The sequence below is a fragment of the Aethina tumida genome, chromosome 4 (genome assembly GCF_024364675.1).
Source record: "Aethina tumida isolate Nest 87 chromosome 4, icAetTumi1.1, whole genome shotgun sequence".
Lineage (NCBI taxonomy): Eukaryota > Metazoa > Arthropoda > Insecta > Coleoptera > Nitidulidae > Aethina > Aethina tumida.
In genome coordinates, this window is record NC_065438.1 from 28,725,674 (window position 1) to 28,744,059 (window position 18,386).

Consider the following 18,386-nt stretch of genomic DNA (forward strand, 5'->3'; position numbering starts at 1 on the left):
TTGAATAGTGAAACAATCCTCTGATTTCCAAGGATTGGTTCAACCGTTTTCGGTACAATTCCATTAAATCTTTGAGGAGAAAAGGTTGCCTGCTCATGCTTCACTAAAAGTTGTTTTGCCATATTCGGATGATGCAGTTTCTTTGACCTTAGAGATGAATCATTTTTAACGATCATTAACAGACAGTCAATGAACTAAAAACGAACAATAATAACCTAACAATTAAATTAACTTAATTTAAATAAATAACAACAAAGTGTTACTAGAGTAATTTACTAATTACTAAATGTATATCATATTTAAATTTCGCGGCAAAATATCTGATACTCGTAACCTAACCTATAATTTAGCCGCGTCTTTGGCAGCGTATGTGATTTAAAACTTTTGTTTACATTCCACAACTGAACATGTTTTATCACGTATGTATAATGGAATAACAAAACGCAGTGTTAAATTGATTTATTCGTAGATATCTCTGGAGCATGAAATATTACTGCATCCACAATATTTCGGACCACAACTCTTAGAAAAAGTTAAAACTAAGTTGTACACAGAAGTTGAGGGTACCTGCACAGGAAAGTATGTGAAAAAATATTTAGTTTGCACTGATAAAAAGACTGGTTTTGTTTTAGATATGGTTTTGTTATTGCTGTTACAACAATTGATAATATTGGTGCTGGATTAATATTACCTGGCCAAGGTTATGTTGTCTATCCAGTTAAATATAAAGCTATTGTATTCAGACCTTTTAAAGGAGAAGTCTTAGACGCTGTAGTGAGACAAGTTAATAAAGTATGTAAAGATGTGTTTGGTATTGATATTAATATATTTATTGTAATAAAATTGTATTGGGTGAATCTCAATTTTCTAAATGAGTTGATTTTACTGACAACTATTATGTCAAAAAAAGGAATTTAAAAAGTCAACGGCTTTATTAATGCACTGAGACAATTCAACATTACCAGTATACTTGAATAATTGTAAAGTGATAAATTGAATGAACATAATTTATACATTGTTTTAAGGTGGGAATGTTTGCTGACATTGGTCCACTCTCTTGCTTTATTTCTCATCATGTAAGTAAATTTTGTTCATTTTGAATATTTTATTAATATTATATTTCCATAGTCAATCCCAGCTGAAATGGAATTTTGTCCAAATCCAAGTCCACCATGCTACAAAACAAAGGATGAAGATGTTGTGATAGCAGGAGAAGCAGAAATAAGACTTAAGATTGTTGGTACGAGAGTGGATGCTTCAGGAATTGTAAGTTATTGTATTTTTTTATAAAATATCAATTAATTTGTTTTTAGTTTGCAATTGGTACACTAATGGATGATTATCTGGGTCTGATTAGTAATTAATATCAATGGTATATAAAAATTTATTTTTAAGAAATTGTTAAATGTGTGATTTTAATAAAACTCTAAATATTTTCTGTGATTTATTGATTTGTTTAGACCATTTTGTACAAAAACCAATATACATAATAAATATACATTTACAATAAACTATATACCTAAATAGGAACAAAATACAAATGTCATAAATAGTGTTAAAATTAATATTAAGATACCAATCCAAGCCGGCATTGTTTCTGTAACAATAAATTTTATTAAATCAGGCAAAACTCAAATATTGGATAATTATACAAAACTAAACAATGTTCAGAGACTTACCCTTAAAAAATATTAATTATTAATAAATAAATTTAATTTTTTATAAAATCACAAATCTTAATAGATGGGACATAAATTTTTGAAAATTGATACTTACTTCTATATGGCAATGTGTGTATACACACATGATTATCTACAGATATTGATAATACAGCTGCTTCTGCCACACTACTAGCAGTATGGTTATCAGATGATACAGGCAGAAATTCCAAACCCGTAACAAACATGGAATGTGCTCCAGAAATATTCAAAACTTTCTACAACAAAAAAGAATTAAATGTATTTTTTATCACAAATATTGAAAATATATATTTACTTTTAACTGTGACATACCTGTAAACTAAAGGCTGCATGAATGGATACTGAACCACTGAACATTGTTCCAACAGCAACAAATCGTCCGTCATCTCTGACAGCAAGAGCACTTAGACTTTCATCAAATGGCAGCACCCTTCTAAGTTTGTACCCATCTTGGGACAACCACAATTGCAAATAGGACTTCTGCTTTCCAGCAACTCCAGTTGGATTAGCCAACATGAAAAGTGCTACTTCTTTTGCTTCAGTTCCTTCCACAATGCCAAACCTACAAATATGTTTGATCTAGGATATTCATGATGGAGATTTAATTAATCAACAAAAAATAGAAATATCTTTGAATCTTCATATATTCTAGAATGGTTAAATATTTCTTCTTTTTTATTAATTACTTTTTTAACATGAAATTAAGTATAATTATTAAATAAGTGATTGTACCTGCATCTTTTGTATAAATATTTAGAACCCTCAGGTTGTTTCCACTGCAACTTGCTAAGTTCTTTGCCTTTAAGACAGTCCCATAATACTGCTATACCATCCTTAGCAATAGTGATCAGTGTATAACCATATGGACTGAAGTCTATGTCATCTATTTCCTTCTTGTGTACTTTTAAAGTAGTTAGAGGTTCTAATGTTGGAAATTTCCATAATCTGATATTGTTATCAGTTCCACCTGCAAATTTATATTTAAAAAGTTTAACACATTTACTGAATAATATTTAGCTATAATACCCCCTAACTAATATTTTAATTACTGTTATACATTATAATTAAGAAACCCAGTTGAGAAAAAAATGATATTATCTATCAATAACATGTTTAAAAAATCTATACATTATGATTGAAAATAAATATATTAAAAATGTAGTTAAAAAACCAAAATGGATATACATTGTATCCTAGATGAATCAGAATGTTGAAACATAATTTCATTTTAATTATAGGACAATTAAATAGAAAAATGCATGTTATTTAAAACATGTTAATACCTATTTTATGTAATTTATTGTTAAAAAGAAAGTATCTTATAAGAATCTACTAAATGATACTATAAACTTTTAGCATTACCTGAATGCAGTAGATGTGTAAAATTAAAAGAAATCTTTAAAAGTAATAACATGTATAAGTATTTTTCATTAAATTCAAAGAGATTTATTTCTAAAAATATTTCAAAATTTTTATCTGCACTTTCAAAATTTTACCTTTTACCATTCCACCAGAAAATCATTAAATTAATAAAATACTGTCCTTTTGAAATATACATTTACTAATGCAAAATTTAAAAAACTAACCTGTAGCTAACATTTTCCCATTCAGTCCTATCCTCATTACCCGTAACAGTGGTTCTTGTCCTATTGAATCAGTCTGTACACTATCCATAGGCTTAATTTTAAACTTAAGTTTCTTTTTAACATTTTTGTTATTATCTGTCTTTTGTTTTGCTTTGGGTTTTCTTTCCCTAACATCATGGTTATCACCAACATTCTCCACTTTATCCTCCTCTGTGACTAGAATACTTTCAACACTGTAAAGTTGACAATGACTTTCTTGTCCTGCCACTAAGAACGAACGTTTACTATCACTATATGCTGAACAATTCATAACAACACTTGGGCCTGTTTCATGTCTTGTAACTTCTTCAGCAATAAATTTTTTTCCGTCGTGAGACAATTCAAATATTTCCTGTAATATTAACTATAAATTGACCATATTTTACCAGTATGAATTACTTACGAAACCATTTGCAACACCTGTTTTTGATGAACCACCACCTCCACCAACAATTACATGCCTATTAGACAGCATTTGTATTGTATACAAAGGAAAATTAACCCTGGCTAGGATGTGATCTATGTTTTTACGTGTGGGAGCCATTTTTCAGTTTGAATGTTATGAAAACTTCAATAAATTGAAAAGCTCCACGTATATAACCTCAACAACATAACAACAAACTAGTACAGCCAACTGCAAGATATAAAAGTACAGGTAATACACGTCATGCTTGTTTATTAATTTAATAAATGGTACCGCAATACATTTAAAAATATGTTTGTTACTTTCATAAAATGACTACATAATGATCAACGGTTAAAGTAGATACAAAAGGTTATATTTTGAAACTACATATTTGGAAATGTTACCTACGAGGGATGAACATTTTTAAATAGATATAAATACATTTTGTTATAATGTTAAATCGTAGAATACATATGTCACAACTGTATTGTTCAGGTTAATTTTGAGAGACGTTGAGGAAGACCATCATTTTCACGTAGTGTTGATAGTTTCAATAAGTTTAAAGTTCATAAAAAATATGCTGTTACACGTTATTTCAAAATGAGCGTAGAATCTAGTTGTTGGTATGAGATATTTCGTCATTTATAATCGATCACTCGATTATTTGTCTATTATTTCTAATCATTCTATTATTGAAATAGATCGATTATGCCTTACATGATAACTTTAGTATAATTGTTTATTTATTTTTATATACGTACCTTTTACTCGAAATGAAAAAAAAGATTGTCCAGATGACACCAATAAAAAAGTGAATGTTTATGCATATTAAATAAGGGATAAACAAAATAATATGTTTCTTACTTTCAATTAAAACGTGGACATCAAACTCTTTTCGATCAGAATATGATTAAAACAGAGATATTTGAAACATAAAACGTAACTTCAAAAATGACATTACCTGGCGTTCAGATGTATTTTCTGATGTGAATATAATAATTTAATAATTGTAATATTGAAATAACCGTTTTTTACTACATGCATATGAATATAAATACGGTACATACACCAAAATAACATTTTTTACAATTTTTGTCTCTCTGTCTGTCTGTCTGTTTGTTCCGGCTAATCTCTGAAATGGCTGCTTTTATTTTAGAAAAATAAAGTAATGTTGCAATGTCCAAGTACTGTCCAGTACCACGCGCAGCTCTCACGCAGCTCACGCGCATGCCACCACTGGGCCGTCATGTCGGGCGCCTCCCACCACTTCTCCCACCAACGATTGATGGATAGGTATCTTTTATAATTCCACCGATCCGTTCTTCCTATCTTATCTTAATTCAAAATATTTTGTTACATTTTTACTGCTTTCCTTTTTTACCTTTAAGTAATAATTATAATTATAAATAATTATAAATTAAGTACATTTGTGTTCAATATTCAGATTTACATTGAAATTGATAAATTATTTATAGGTTATTTTATTTAGTTAGTAACGTAGATAGTTCTAATATTTAGTTATGCCTAAAAGAAAGTCAAATCTGTCTAAAAACATGAAAAAGGCCAAAAGCCAAAGATTGCCACGTGAAAATAAATCTGAACAAAGTCGTCTTACAAATTGTAGATTACGGATGTCCATGTCTAGGTCGAATGATAGAACGCGTCATTCATTGTTAAGGGTTCAAGAATCTTTGGATTCTCGAGATTACCGTCTAGAAAACGATCATATTCAACACGCTATCGGACAAAGTCGCGAGTACAGCTAGTTATTTTTATAAATGTACTTACCAATTAAACAATCTTAATTTGACATCTTTTATTTGAGTGATATATTGATGACAGTAATAAAAAACTGAAAGTTAACAATGCATCTCATGTTCTATGTTAATTATAGATTTATACTGTTTATAGAGTTTGTTTCGCAGATAAAAATAAAATTATAAGAGGTGGTTTGGTTTTAATTTAATTTAAGCTTAGAAAAAATGTGACACATTTTACATAACCTCAAAACCTTGTGCATGGATGTAAATTTAAATTTAACAATATCTATTTTTGAATCTTCAATATCATATCCATATTTGGAAAAAAGTTTAATTAATTTTAATTTTAATCACAATTTAAAAGGATGGTTTAAACGAAATTTTTAATTTATATTTAAGCAAAATATTATGTAATCTTAAGTTAAGTATAATAATCACTTCTGTAAAAAAGTATACTTAAATTTAAATTTAAACAAAAAAGATAATATAATTTAATAAAAAATATTCGTTTGATTAAATATCAGTTCAAAAGTGAAACGATTTTGTCATTAAAATGTAAAACGATAACCATGGTTTCATTATTTATCTATTTTAATTCAGGGGGATTAAAAGGATTTTTATTTAATTGGTGGTGCTTAATAAGAGAAAATTGGTTTTAAAATTAAAAAAATTAATCTCGTAGTTTTTGAGTGTATAATTAATTATACATTTTTTGCACATCCCTCGTATGTGGAGCCATCTGATTCCTAATACGCATGTGTAAGATTAGTAATTTTTTAACAGTTGGTGTCCCTGGATTTGTACCTGGCCGGTGGAGATATATAAATAATAGCCATATTTATATGAGCAATGTTGTTGTGTTTAGTGTTGTTAATATTAGATATTTCTCACATCAAAACTGCTGTTGCCTGAGATACCCAAACTAGATTTCATCATTACAAAAAATTAGTGAAATTTATGCACAAGAGGGTATTGCTCAGTAATTCTTTGATAATGTTCTTTCGCCATTGACTGTGTATTCAAAGAATATACTATCTGAAGAACGTGCAAGTTCAGTTGTTCCATTAATCTAACCTATTTTAAGAAATTAATTTTGTGTTTAAGTTTAAATAAAAATGGCTTCTGAAGACACATCTTGGACTACTTCAGCTTTTAGGCAAAGTGTTGTTGCAAAAATGTTAGTAGATTTTGTTATAATTATAGAGGAATTCTTAAAAAACTTCTTAATTTTTAGTGATGAAGCAATTCGCTCTTCTGGCATGAATACATCAAGGAACAGTATGGACATGGAAAATCATGTGTATCTTAAGGCAAAGAATAAAGAGGAATATTTAGGATTTGTTGCAAGATTAATTTTGCACATCCGTGAAATGAGTAAGTTCCAAATTAAAATATATTAGTTTTGTTAAAAAACAACTGAATATAGTATTTATTACTAGAAAATCATGGTTAACTATTCAAAACAAAAAATTAAACTTGACAAGATAATTTGACTTGATCAAACTAAATGATTAGTCTATGAATCTAAACATATTTTTAATATGATACAGTTATAACTCCACAGCAAAATTATTTACAAAATTCTTTGTACCAAATCCTCTCTGTGTAAAAAGAAACAATCCCAAGGATAATTTGAAATGCATATATTTCATTTGTATTTGTAATGCATATATTTTAATATCTTATACTTATTTCTATTAAAAAATGTGGTTAAATACTATGACACCATAACCTATTTTAAGGAAATGTCAAATTTATTATGCATATCTAATATTTTGCTAATCTATTTTATTTTTCAAATATAAATTATTGGTCATGTTGCAAGTTACTAATATTTTTTTATTTTATTGTCAAATTTGTAAGTGTTGCACATAATGAATCATTCAAGAAATACAGTTATCAAGAGTATTACTCATTTAGTTGATATAAGAGAGAGCTTTTTATGATTTTTTTCTTCTTGGAAAATCCCGTTATCAGTGCAATTTTTTTACTCCATTCTATAACTATCACACATCGATCCATAAAACAGATTACAGTGCATATCTAAATTGTGAAACTACACTTTTTTTTAAATGAACCTTGTGCTAGTTCTAAGTTTTCTTTTTGATTTAAAAATTTTTAGAAATAAAATATATACTATAAAATAAATATCTTCTAATATTAGGACAAATGTAAAACTGGATTTGCAAAGAAAACAAAAGAATAAATAATAGTTACTCAAAATTGTGTCCAATTGCTAATTGATTTTTTTTCTTTAATGTGGTCATAATTATTTCACCCTATAAAATTATAATTATACTTTTAAAATATTGATTAATATCGTAAAACAATTTTTTACGTAAATACATAATTAATTTTCGTCTTAGATACTTATAATTGGATCTCCTCTTTCTATTTAGATAGCAAAAAGGCAAATGGCATGAATACTGGACAGCAGCAAGGGGGACCTGGCATGCCAGATCCAATCAATGCTTTACAAAATTTGGCCAGTCAAGGTACAAGGAATCCTATAATGAATGGAATGAGAGGACAAACTCAAATGGGTGGACCACAACAACCCTCTGCCACCAACCTAATACAAACCTTAAACAGAGGCGGACCTGGATGCCAGCAAATGATGCTGGGAAATATGCCAATGCAGGTACTAAATATGTTAGTTATTAATATGTTATATTACCATATACTTAAGTAAATCAGTGTTTGTTGAATGTTTCCTTATACATATTATGAGGGAGGATGTCAATATTCTATTAAATGAAAATGGCCTTTCATTAAATTCTTATGGTAATCTTGAATTCAACTAATTTATTCTAGAAATTATTGTGATCATTACAACTAAGGATACAAAAAAGTTTATCAAATAATTTACTACTGAATTTTTTTATTATCATTAAAAATACAGCATGCCCTATATCATATATTTATTTTCCTTAGTTTCTGGTAGGCATGCACCATTGAATTTATCTACTTTTTGGAAAACCTTCTACTACTCTACAATTTCTCTACTTTGTAGTCATGCTGTGCTATCTACTACTCACTAGTGTAATTACAGTAATGAATGTAAATAATATAATGAATAATTATATTTATATTACATATAAAACACATTATTTTATTAGATTTAATATATTAACTATAATATCATTAAAATTGATTTAGGGTGGACCAAATATGAATCAAAACACAGGTCCTATGGGCAATCAAATGGGCACTCAACAAATGGGCCAACAGATACAAACACAATTGCCAATGCCTATGTCCAATACGAATGTAAATCAACTACAGAATCAAATCAACAATCAACTTGGAAATCAAATGCAAAATCAAGTTCAAAATCAGATGGGCAATCAAATGATTGGCCAAATGCCTGTACAAATTCAGATGGGGGGAAATCTAAATATGCAAGGGAATATGGCCAATCAAATGATGGGTAAGCACTTTTATTTACTGAAATAAATAACATTCCATATTTTAAAACATCTATTTTATTTTGATTTTTTTTAAATATTTTCTTTATTATAGGCAATACGAATCAGATGAATCAGTCGCGACCTCCGAACATGATGTTAATACCGGGAGCCTCGCCGAACTTCCGTCCTCAAAATCCCCAACAGATATTCAATCAGTCGCCGTCGCCATCGGTGCAATCTCCTGCCGGACTGGTCGGACAACCACCAGTCGCTTCACCCGCACTTGCCCCCAGTCCTGGTTCTCAGATGTGTATCGGTCCCCCACGATCCGTTGGCATGGCACCGAGTCCTGGTGGTTCGTTGAACACGCCTGGTTAGTACAAAAAGAGTAATTAAATCGCATAATTATACATACACAATTGGTGTATAACAGCATATAACATAATTTAATGTTAAAAATGATTCGATTATTCGGAATGTAACAGTCTTTTTCAGTATTAAATTATTGATTTTTTGTGTAATGTGTAAATTCATTATTTATCTTGACTTGTTTCTTAAAAAAACGATTAGTATTTTTTTTAGTTCTTATTCTCCAACTAAAAAAGGAAATCATGATAAATGAAAAAGAATATAAATTATAATGTTTCTAATTGTTTTAGACCAGGGGTCAGCAACCTTTTAGTAGGCAAGGGCCTCTTACTGTCAAAGTGAAGTAAAGATGGGCCACATTTCTCCATAATGTTGATCAATCCTTGTATCCCTTATATACTTTCATTTACAAAACGGTGCCGCGGGTCGAAAGACTGGGATGACGGGCCGCTGGTTGCCGGCCGCTGTTTTACACTATTTCGTAACGTTTATAGATAATTGTTCACGTCCAGCGCCGTTGTGGAGCAGAATAACATAACAAGGATTTTATGTGATTGTTGGGTATTTTTGTATCAAATTTTTGTCCGAAAGTTGTTTCATTTGTTCATTATAACTTTGAGGCATTAACAGTTTGATTTTGCTAATTTTTAGTTTTAGAGACTATCTAGATAAGTTAATCATTTTTTCAAATCATTGAGTAAAGGTATTAACGATAAACGATGTTCCCCACATTTAAATTTTTCATTGTCAAAGACACACTATACCATCAAATATTTAGACTTACCTCTGAATTTTAGGTCAGCCTAACCCAAGCCCCATGGGCGTGATTGGTCAAGATGAACAGGCCTATAGGGACAAGGTCAGGCAACTTAGCAAGTACATCGAACCACTTCGAAAGATGATCGCGAGGATTGGGAGCGATGGTAAGGGTAAGAGTACATTTCTTATTTTTATATTGTAGTTTAGAAATTGGCTATTTTAATTTTACTAAATTTCATACGACAATAAAAAGAGTTTTAATTAATACATAAAATATTTTATTGGAATATATGTAATCAAATTAGTACATTTATTCCTCAATTTGCACAAATCTGAATATTTTATTTTAATAATTAATTTTTTAATCATTGTGTTTAATTCAACTAAAATCAATTTATTGTTAATTGTTTAGATTTGGAGAAAATGAGTAAAATGAAAAAACTCCTCGAAATCCTCTCGAATCCAAGTCAACGTATGCCACTCGATACCTTGTTGAAGTGCGAGGTTGTGTTGGAGAAGATCGATTTTAAACGAGGTGATAGCAGTGTACCGGCTGCAACAACGCATTTGCCGTTCAAAGAATTGAATCCATTGTTGGAAGCTGTGAGTAACAATCTCAGTAGTCCAGTTATCAACCACACATTGCATAGGACTTTTGGACCTACATTAGATGCTTTGTTTGGACCTGAAATTAAGTAAGTATTTAAATATTTTATGTATATATGTATATTTAAATACTTTCTCTGTTTAAGGTTGGTTCCTCCATTAAAGAAAGTAAAACTTGAAGAGCCTACAAGTGATATCCCTGACGTTCTTCAAGGGGAAATTGCTCGACTAGACCAAAGATTTAAAGTTTCTTTGGACCCCAATCAACAACCTGGATCAAAATCCATTCATCTGACATGTTGGCTTGATGACAAACATTTGCCATGTGTACCACCAGTTTCACTTATCGTACCAGAAGATTATCCTAAGACGGCACCGTCATGTAATATGGCTGCACATGAATACAATGCCACTCATTTTTTATCTACTGTTCAGAACGCATTGTTGGCGAGAATTAAAAAATTGCCGAAACATTTTTCCGTTTCACAGCTGCTGGACACATGGGAAATGAGTGTTAGACAAGCGTCTTCACCTAATGCTTCTACGCAAGTTTCTTCCACTGCCATTCTTATGGGACTGTAATTTTTATTATGTGTTTTAAATTACATTATTTGTATTCAATGTTATTAATTAAGTTTGTAAATATTATTAAATATCTATTTTAATTTAGTTTTTTAAATAAATAAACACTTATAGAACCAATACATTTGTTTTTTATTGTTTTGTTACCTAAAGAATAGTATATATAATATATTATGATAATTATTTAAAAAACATTTTTCTTTACATGTGAGTAATGTAATATAACTTGAGTTATTTGTTTAATATTTGTTATTGCTTACTTAATAAACTATCGAGAATTTTAACTATTTGTCAGTACTAAGGAAAAGTGATATTCTTGAGAAATTAACTTTATTTCTAATCACTTGTGTACATCCCCATTTTTGTGTAAAACGTATAAATCTGGCAACTGAGGAATTCAAGGCAACAATGTTTATTATTTATTTCCCGCGTATTGAGCGAGGTTAGTTCACAAACTGTGAGTGAGGTTCTAATGTTTTGTGTTATATGATTGAGTTATTAAAATGTCCAAACGACAGAGCAATACATTGTTAAACTACTTTTCTTCTCCTAAAGGGAAGTTAACACCTAAAAAAGAAGAAACAGTATCATCTAAAGCAAAGCCAACTCCTAAGAAAGCCCAAATAGTTTCACCTAAACCAAAAGCAACTCCCAACAAAGAGCAACATGCCTTTGTTAAATCTGAAGATTCAGAAGATATTACTAAAAGGAAGTTAAAGCAAGGTAATCCAAATAATAAATAATAAACTTTTAGGTTATTCTTGTATATTATTTAACTGTAACTGCAAAAATCGTTTTGAATATACAAAGAATACATACATATACATACATATATACAAACAAAAGTACTATAGTTCTGAAAACATGTCAAAGTATATAATATTTTAATTTTACCATAATTGCTATGAAAAATATCACTAATAAAATTCATTTTTAAATGTTGACAAATTGAAGATTGAGATAGTTAAAGGTACAAGAAATTTTTAAAATCATTTTGAAGACTATAATAAATCTATATATGACAGAAATTTTATTATCCACTATTAAAGTAAAAACACCAAAAATGATCAGTAACAGTATTTTAGAAGAAATAAATTAATTGTCATGTGCTTTACAAAAAATATTTTGAACATGTGAATATTAAAATAAACATTTATTATTTTAATTTCTGAAAATACAGAAATAAATTATGTGCCAAATAACAAATATTTCAATTTTCTATACTCAAGGATAAAATGTAACATGCCTAGTGAACCTTAGAAATATTTCAGTCACATTTTTTAATAAACTATGTTTTCATCATATAGTATTGTTTCTAAAAGTAAATATGCTGTACGAAATGTTCCTATTATAAGTTGTAAAAAGATATTGAGCGTGACTTAATTTAAATTTTAATTATTTGATTATGTTTAATTATATTAATCATATAATACTTTAGATATGTATAAAGAAATAGAAAAACAAAAATAAATATTACATAAAATTTTGCATACAGTAATAATGCTTTTGTTATAGTAACTTTTTAAAATTAATTATTTAATGTGAACTGTTAAAATAATATTAATTAGTTAGTTTTATCACTATAAATATAATACACTTATTAAATTTATTTTTAAATAAATTAAATTTGAAATAATCAGTAAAAACTACCTATTCTATCTACTATTACAGGCGACTAGTGTACCTGATGGGTGTTATTTCTTTCACTTTAATTTTAAGTTTAATTGATGGTAACATTTTCTTCGAGGTTTTTCGAAGATATCTAATAAGTCTTCCAGTTTTAATATACGTTTCCTTTAAAATTTCCTTCATTCTTTCAAGCATTAGTATTATATCAAAAATTACCATAGGAAATGAATTTCAACTTGGGAAAAAGTCAAATAATTCTGTAAAACGTATTTAATTTCTTTATGCTTCATTCAAAACATTAATTGTTTTCATATTAAGAAGTATTAATTTGCTTAGGTAATTAATTTTCTTCGTAATGAATTAGAATTTTTATGTACACAGCAAATAATTTTAATAACTGAATTTTTTATTAGAATATTTATTTAGAATGTAAGACATTAAATTTTGACATATCTTAACTAACTTTGTACACTATTGTTTACTTTTATTCAATTTTGAATTTTTTACAACTCAAGCTTCCAGAGGGAGAACAATCAGAATGAATAGTAATTCTAGTGTACTATAAATTGCATGGCATATCTATATCTATCTATACTTAACAAATCTAAAAACTTCTTCTCTAAAAACATATATTTGACAGATAACTTCTTTAGCACGTGTTTTACGCGTATAATATTCACAGCTTTCATATTAATAATAATAATAAATTTATATATTATATAAATATCTGTATATCATTATTATTATCAATATTAAAAAAGTCAAAGGGGTTTTTTAAATAATACTTCTATAAGCATTAAAATGCCTTTATTACAGAAGTACATTCTGATGGAAATGAAAGTGAGGAAGAGCAGCTAATATCTAAACCAAGAAAACGTATAAGGGTTTTGTCTGACGACTCATCCGGAACTGAAAATGAATCACCTAATAAGCCAACGACAAAAAAGACAAAACTGGATTCATTTCAATTTAAACGTCGAAATTCAGATTCTGATGAATCAAACAAGAAACAGAGAATTAAAAGTCCAGTTTCAGAATCTAAGTTGCCAAAGCCAGCTGAATCTATTTCACACATTGAGGGAGACATTCATTCTAATTGGACCCACAATAAATTAGAGTTCTTGAAGCCCGGCAAGATAAAGGACAAATCCGGCCACAAAATGGATCATCCAGATTATGATCCTCACACTCTTTATGTTCCAGAAGACTTTCTGAACAAACAAACACCGGCAATGCGGCAATGGTGGGTTCTCAAAAGTGAGCATTTCGATTCTGTTTTATTTTTCAAAGTTGGCAAATTCTATGAACTGTACCACATGGATGCTGTAGTTGGAGTTCAACAATTAGGATTCACTTATATGAAGGTAAACGCAAAATTACATATGTTATGCTTTTTGAAGTGTGTTTTTATTCTTTTTTTGTAAAATTATAATTCTTTAAGGGTGAATTTGCACACTCCGGATTTCCTGAAACAGCATATGCAAAAATGGCTAGTACTTTGATAGATCTGGGATTTAAAGTAGCAAGAGTTGAACAAACTGAGACACCAGAAATGATGAATGAAAGAATTAAGACCACTGGTAAAAAAAGTAAATTTGACAAAGTTGTTTCAAGAGAAATTTGCCAAGTAACTACAAAAGCAACCACAATTTTTAGTGCTCAAATGCCTGAAGCTAGGAGCAGTTCAGCTTGTAATCTATTTGCCATTTGTGAAGTTGTAAGTAAAATTATTTATTCAAAATATTTTACTGATTTATTCTATAAATTTACTTTTCCTTAAAATTAACAAATCAAGTTAAACGTTATTGAAAAATGTAAAACGAAAATAAAATCATATATCATGTTTAATAAAATTCGATTGGTTGTTTTAGCCTCAAGGAAATGGAACGTCTAGATTTGGAGTTTGCTTTATAGACACTTCTATTGGAATATTTCATTTGACTGAATTTCAAGACGATAAACACTGTTCTAAACTATTAAGTTTGTTTGCAGAAAATCCTCCAACCTCTGTAGGTTATTGTAATATGGTACACTTTAGTTTTTTTTAACTTTTGTTATTTTTAGATCCTCACTGAAAGGAACAAACACAAGTCATACTTTAATGAACTTTTAACCACTTATTTCAAAGATATCCGCAAAGAAAGTTTATTGCCAAAATCTCAGTTCTACACAGCAACTTCAACTTTAGAAAAATTATCTGAATCCTGCTATTTTCGAAATAAAGACGGAAAGTTTGAATGGCCAGCACTTTTCCAAGAAATAGCAGATGGATGTCAACCAAAACCAGAGTATGAACTGGCTTTAAGGGCACTTGGTGCCTGTCATTGGTACTTAAAAGACTCGGAATTAGACATTCAAGTATTTTCATTAGCGAAATTCGAAAAGTATCATTCTCTGGATTTAAATACTAAGAATAAATCTATAGCACAGGACTATATGGTTCTAGATTCGACTACTATTCGAAATCTGGATCTTCTTGGTGGGAAAGGTTCACTGCAGAAAACTTTGGATCATTGCCAAACTGCGTTTGGTAAAAGGTATATTTTCCTATTTTATTCTTATCAATGTTCTTTAAATATATTTTAAAGGTTGTTGTCACAATGGATTTGTCGTCCTTTATGTGATATTAATAAAATTCAAGAACGACAGAAGGCCGTGTCAGAACTAGTAAACAATCCGTCTGTCTTGAAATCAACTCAAGAAATTTTGAAGAAGTTGCCGGATTTGGAACGTCAAATAGCTAAGTAAATAAACCTAGAACTTGTTTTGTAAATATTTCATAAATAATATTGCAGGATCCATATTTATGGGAACAAATTTTGTGCACAGAATCATCCAGATGGTAGAGCTATATTTTATGAAGCAGTTACATACTCCAAAACAAAAATAAAAGATTTATTAAAAACATTAAGGGCCTTTGAACAAGTACAAGAGTTACCAACTATTTTTAAAAACTGTGAATCAAGACTATTAAGAAAAATAACACAGAACAAACCTGACGGCCTCTTCTTGGACCTGAGTGAAACTTTAAACTTCTTCAAAAATTCATTTGATCATCAATCTGCTGAAAAAGAAGGCAAAATCATTCCACAAAAGGGCCTTGACGCTGATTATGACAAGAGTGAAGATCGAATTGATGAAATAAACAAACAATTGGCTGATTATTTAAAAGAACAAAGTAAAAAATTCGGATGTTCTTTAAGTTACTTCGGCAACGATAAAAAAAGATATCAACTTGATATACCAGAGAAAAAGACTCATTTGGTAGATTCTGGGTATTACTTAGAGGGTGCGAGGAAAGGTAAATCAAAACGATATCATACAGATACAACAAAGGTATATGAATTTTGCAGATTATTCCAAATTTCTTATCATATTCAATTCTAGAAATTCCTGTCTGATATGATGAGGGCAGAATCTGACAAGGCAAAAATTCTCTTGGATTTGAATAGAAGAATCTTTGAAAAGTTTGGTGACCGGAGAGATGAGTGGGATCAGGTTATTCACTGTTTAACAATTTTGGATGTTATCTGCTCTTTGGCCGAGTATGCGGCATCCTTTTCTCATGACATTTGTCAGCCTAAACTTAAATCTATGGATGAAGATGTAAGTGATCTATTTTTTTTATTTTTGAATCAATTTTACTAATATCTTTTAAACGTAGGCGAGTATTTCTATTGAAAATGGTCGACATCCATGTGTCTTGAATATAAACACATTTGTACCAAATGATGTCAAAATGGGGGTGGATGATCATGCAAAGATTTTACTTCTTACTGGGCCAAATATGGGTGGTAAATCTACTCTTATGAGACAAGTGGCCATAATTTCAGTTATGGCACAAATGGTTAGTAATTTAATTATAATTATATTTCCAAATTTTTATATTTTGATTTTATTTATTTAGGGCTGTTTTGTTCCCGCCTCTTATTGTGAGATGAATTTGGTAGACAGAATCTTTACAAGGCTGGGGGCATATGATGATATTGTACAGGGCCAGTCCACATTCTTCGTTGAATTGTCAGAAGCTTCTTCTATTCTACAACATGCCACAAAATATTCACTGGTTCTTTTGGATGAATTGGGCAGGGGAACTTCAACACATGATGGTAATGCTGTTGCAACGGCTTACGTCAAAAAATTGAGGGAGATTCAGTGTCGGACCTTCTTCTCTACTCACTATCACACTTTGGTTGATCACTTCATTGATGATAAGGATATACAACTAGGCCACATGGTAAACTTAATTGATATTCAACAAATTGATAAATTAGTAATAAATCTGTTTTAGGCTTGCGTTGTTGAGAATGATGAAGATCCCACAGAGGAATCGGTCACATTCTTGTATAAGATTGCGGAAGGCAAGTGCCCGAAATCGTATGGTTTCAATGCTGCACGTTTGGCTGGTTTAAAACACGAAATAATTGCCAGAGGACGCGAAGTTGCTAAACAGTTGGAGTCTGAGAGTACCAACCGTACAGTGTTCTCCAAAATATTTACGGAAATCAACACTTGTTCTATAGCTGATATTCGTAAAACGCTTGCCAGTTTAGTTTTATAAATAAAGTGTTACGATTTATATCATTCCAGTTTAGCTTTTCTTGTAATAGTGTATTATAATTTTTTTTTTCTTACAAGAAGATGTCTGTTTGTTATATGTAAAAAGCTAAATATATATAGGAAGCAATTTTGTTTTATGTATTTTGTTTAATAATAAACTGACGCTTGACATATGTGAATTTTAATTTTTATTTATATATTAAAATCTTCCATTTTTTATTTAAATAAAAAATATATTATTCTTTAAACTAATATTGTTAACATTTCATTTGTGGAGTATTTGTGGGTTAATTCGTTGGAATTGAGAGGTCTCCTCATTTTCGAAATTTCAGCATTTTAATGCTGCTACACATTTAATGTAGTTGAAAAAGCATTTTGTGATACTGGGTTTCTCAGGCGTCTACGGCATCCGTCACAGAAATCAGACCCATTCAAAGGATTTATAATATTATCGACTTGATTAATAAATCTTATTGCTCATAACTCTGTTACTATACAAGAGACTAAAAATTTTTCTAATATTGATAATAATAATTATAATAACTATAACAAAATTCAGTCATGGCCTTTTTAAAACTTTTTTATATATTATTATAAATGTAACATTAAAGAAAGCATTATATATTTTAAAGCTGCTTGACTCCTAGAGTCTTTCTTATACAAAACATGTCAGGTGTCAATTTTATGTATTTTTTATAGTAAATAATAAACTGAATTTAATAGTTACAGTTAATGTAACTGATAATGTTTTTTAGGAAGTTAGAACAAAATGTTAACGATAAACTCTTGTTGATGGTGACGATAATAGTTCATCATTTTTTGTTGAATACTGTTGAATATTGAATCTATTACATATATTTTATTTTTTTAATGAAATATAAAATGCAATTCAATAGAAATAGTCTATTTTGATTTTTTAGATATTTTTTACATTAATCATAAGTTGAAATTAATATTTTCATATATACTTTATATGACTT

At 29.4% G+C, this 18,386-nt stretch overlaps 4 protein-coding genes across 5 annotated transcripts; 3 read left to right on the top strand and 1 right to left on the bottom strand.

Annotated features, from left to right (window-relative positions):
• The first annotated feature begins 247 nt into the window (after positions 1-247).
• LOC109596735 (DNA-directed RNA polymerase II subunit RPB7) lies at positions 248-1,436 on the top strand. Its single transcript, XM_020012317.2, has 6 exons — positions 248-419; positions 470-579; positions 633-792; positions 1,026-1,076; positions 1,129-1,266; positions 1,314-1,436. The coding sequence occupies exons 1-6, from the start codon at positions 408-410 to the stop codon at positions 1,362-1,364; spliced, it is 522 nt and encodes a 173-aa protein (XP_019867876.1). The 5' UTR covers positions 248-407; the 3' UTR covers positions 1,365-1,436.
• On the bottom strand, positions 1,432-3,966 carry LOC109596726 (prolactin regulatory element-binding protein). The gene is made up of 6 exons (XM_020012306.2): positions 3,729-3,966; positions 3,287-3,677; positions 2,433-2,667; positions 2,013-2,262; positions 1,777-1,936; positions 1,432-1,597 (listed from the first exon to the last, which is right to left on the bottom strand). The coding sequence occupies exons 1-6, from the start codon at positions 3,867-3,869 to the stop codon at positions 1,512-1,514; spliced, it is 1,263 nt and encodes a 420-aa protein (XP_019867865.1). The 5' UTR covers positions 3,870-3,966; the 3' UTR covers positions 1,432-1,511.
• A 2,385-nt stretch (positions 3,967-6,351) lies between these two features.
• On the top strand, positions 6,352-11,339 carry LOC109596745 (mediator of RNA polymerase II transcription subunit 15). Of its 2 annotated transcripts, none has more exons than XM_020012328.2 (8): positions 6,352-6,668; positions 6,726-6,865; positions 7,891-8,132; positions 8,651-8,921; positions 9,014-9,274; positions 10,068-10,199; positions 10,442-10,724; positions 10,782-11,339. In XM_020012328.2, exons 1-8 carry the CDS (start codon positions 6,607-6,609, stop codon positions 11,215-11,217), a joined length of 1,827 nt encoding a protein of 608 aa, XP_019867887.2. In that variant the 5' UTR covers positions 6,352-6,606; the 3' UTR covers positions 11,218-11,339. The 2 variants fall into 2 exon arrangements, with proteins under 2 accessions (XP_019867887.2, XP_049822504.1); XM_049966547.1 differs by having other exon boundaries at positions 10,068-10,193.
• A 337-nt stretch (positions 11,340-11,676) lies between these two features.
• On the top strand, positions 11,677-17,585 carry LOC109596295 (probable DNA mismatch repair protein Msh6). Its single transcript, XM_020011812.2, has 11 exons — positions 11,677-11,940; positions 13,663-14,210; positions 14,288-14,563; positions 14,718-14,855; positions 14,911-15,383; positions 15,435-15,590; positions 15,642-16,182; positions 16,234-16,452; positions 16,511-16,693; positions 16,754-17,083; positions 17,138-17,585. The coding sequence occupies exons 1-11, from the start codon at positions 11,721-11,723 to the stop codon at positions 17,405-17,407; spliced, it is 3,354 nt and encodes a 1,117-aa protein (XP_019867371.2). The 5' UTR covers positions 11,677-11,720; the 3' UTR covers positions 17,408-17,585.
• The last annotated feature ends 801 nt before the right edge of the window (positions 17,586-18,386 follow it).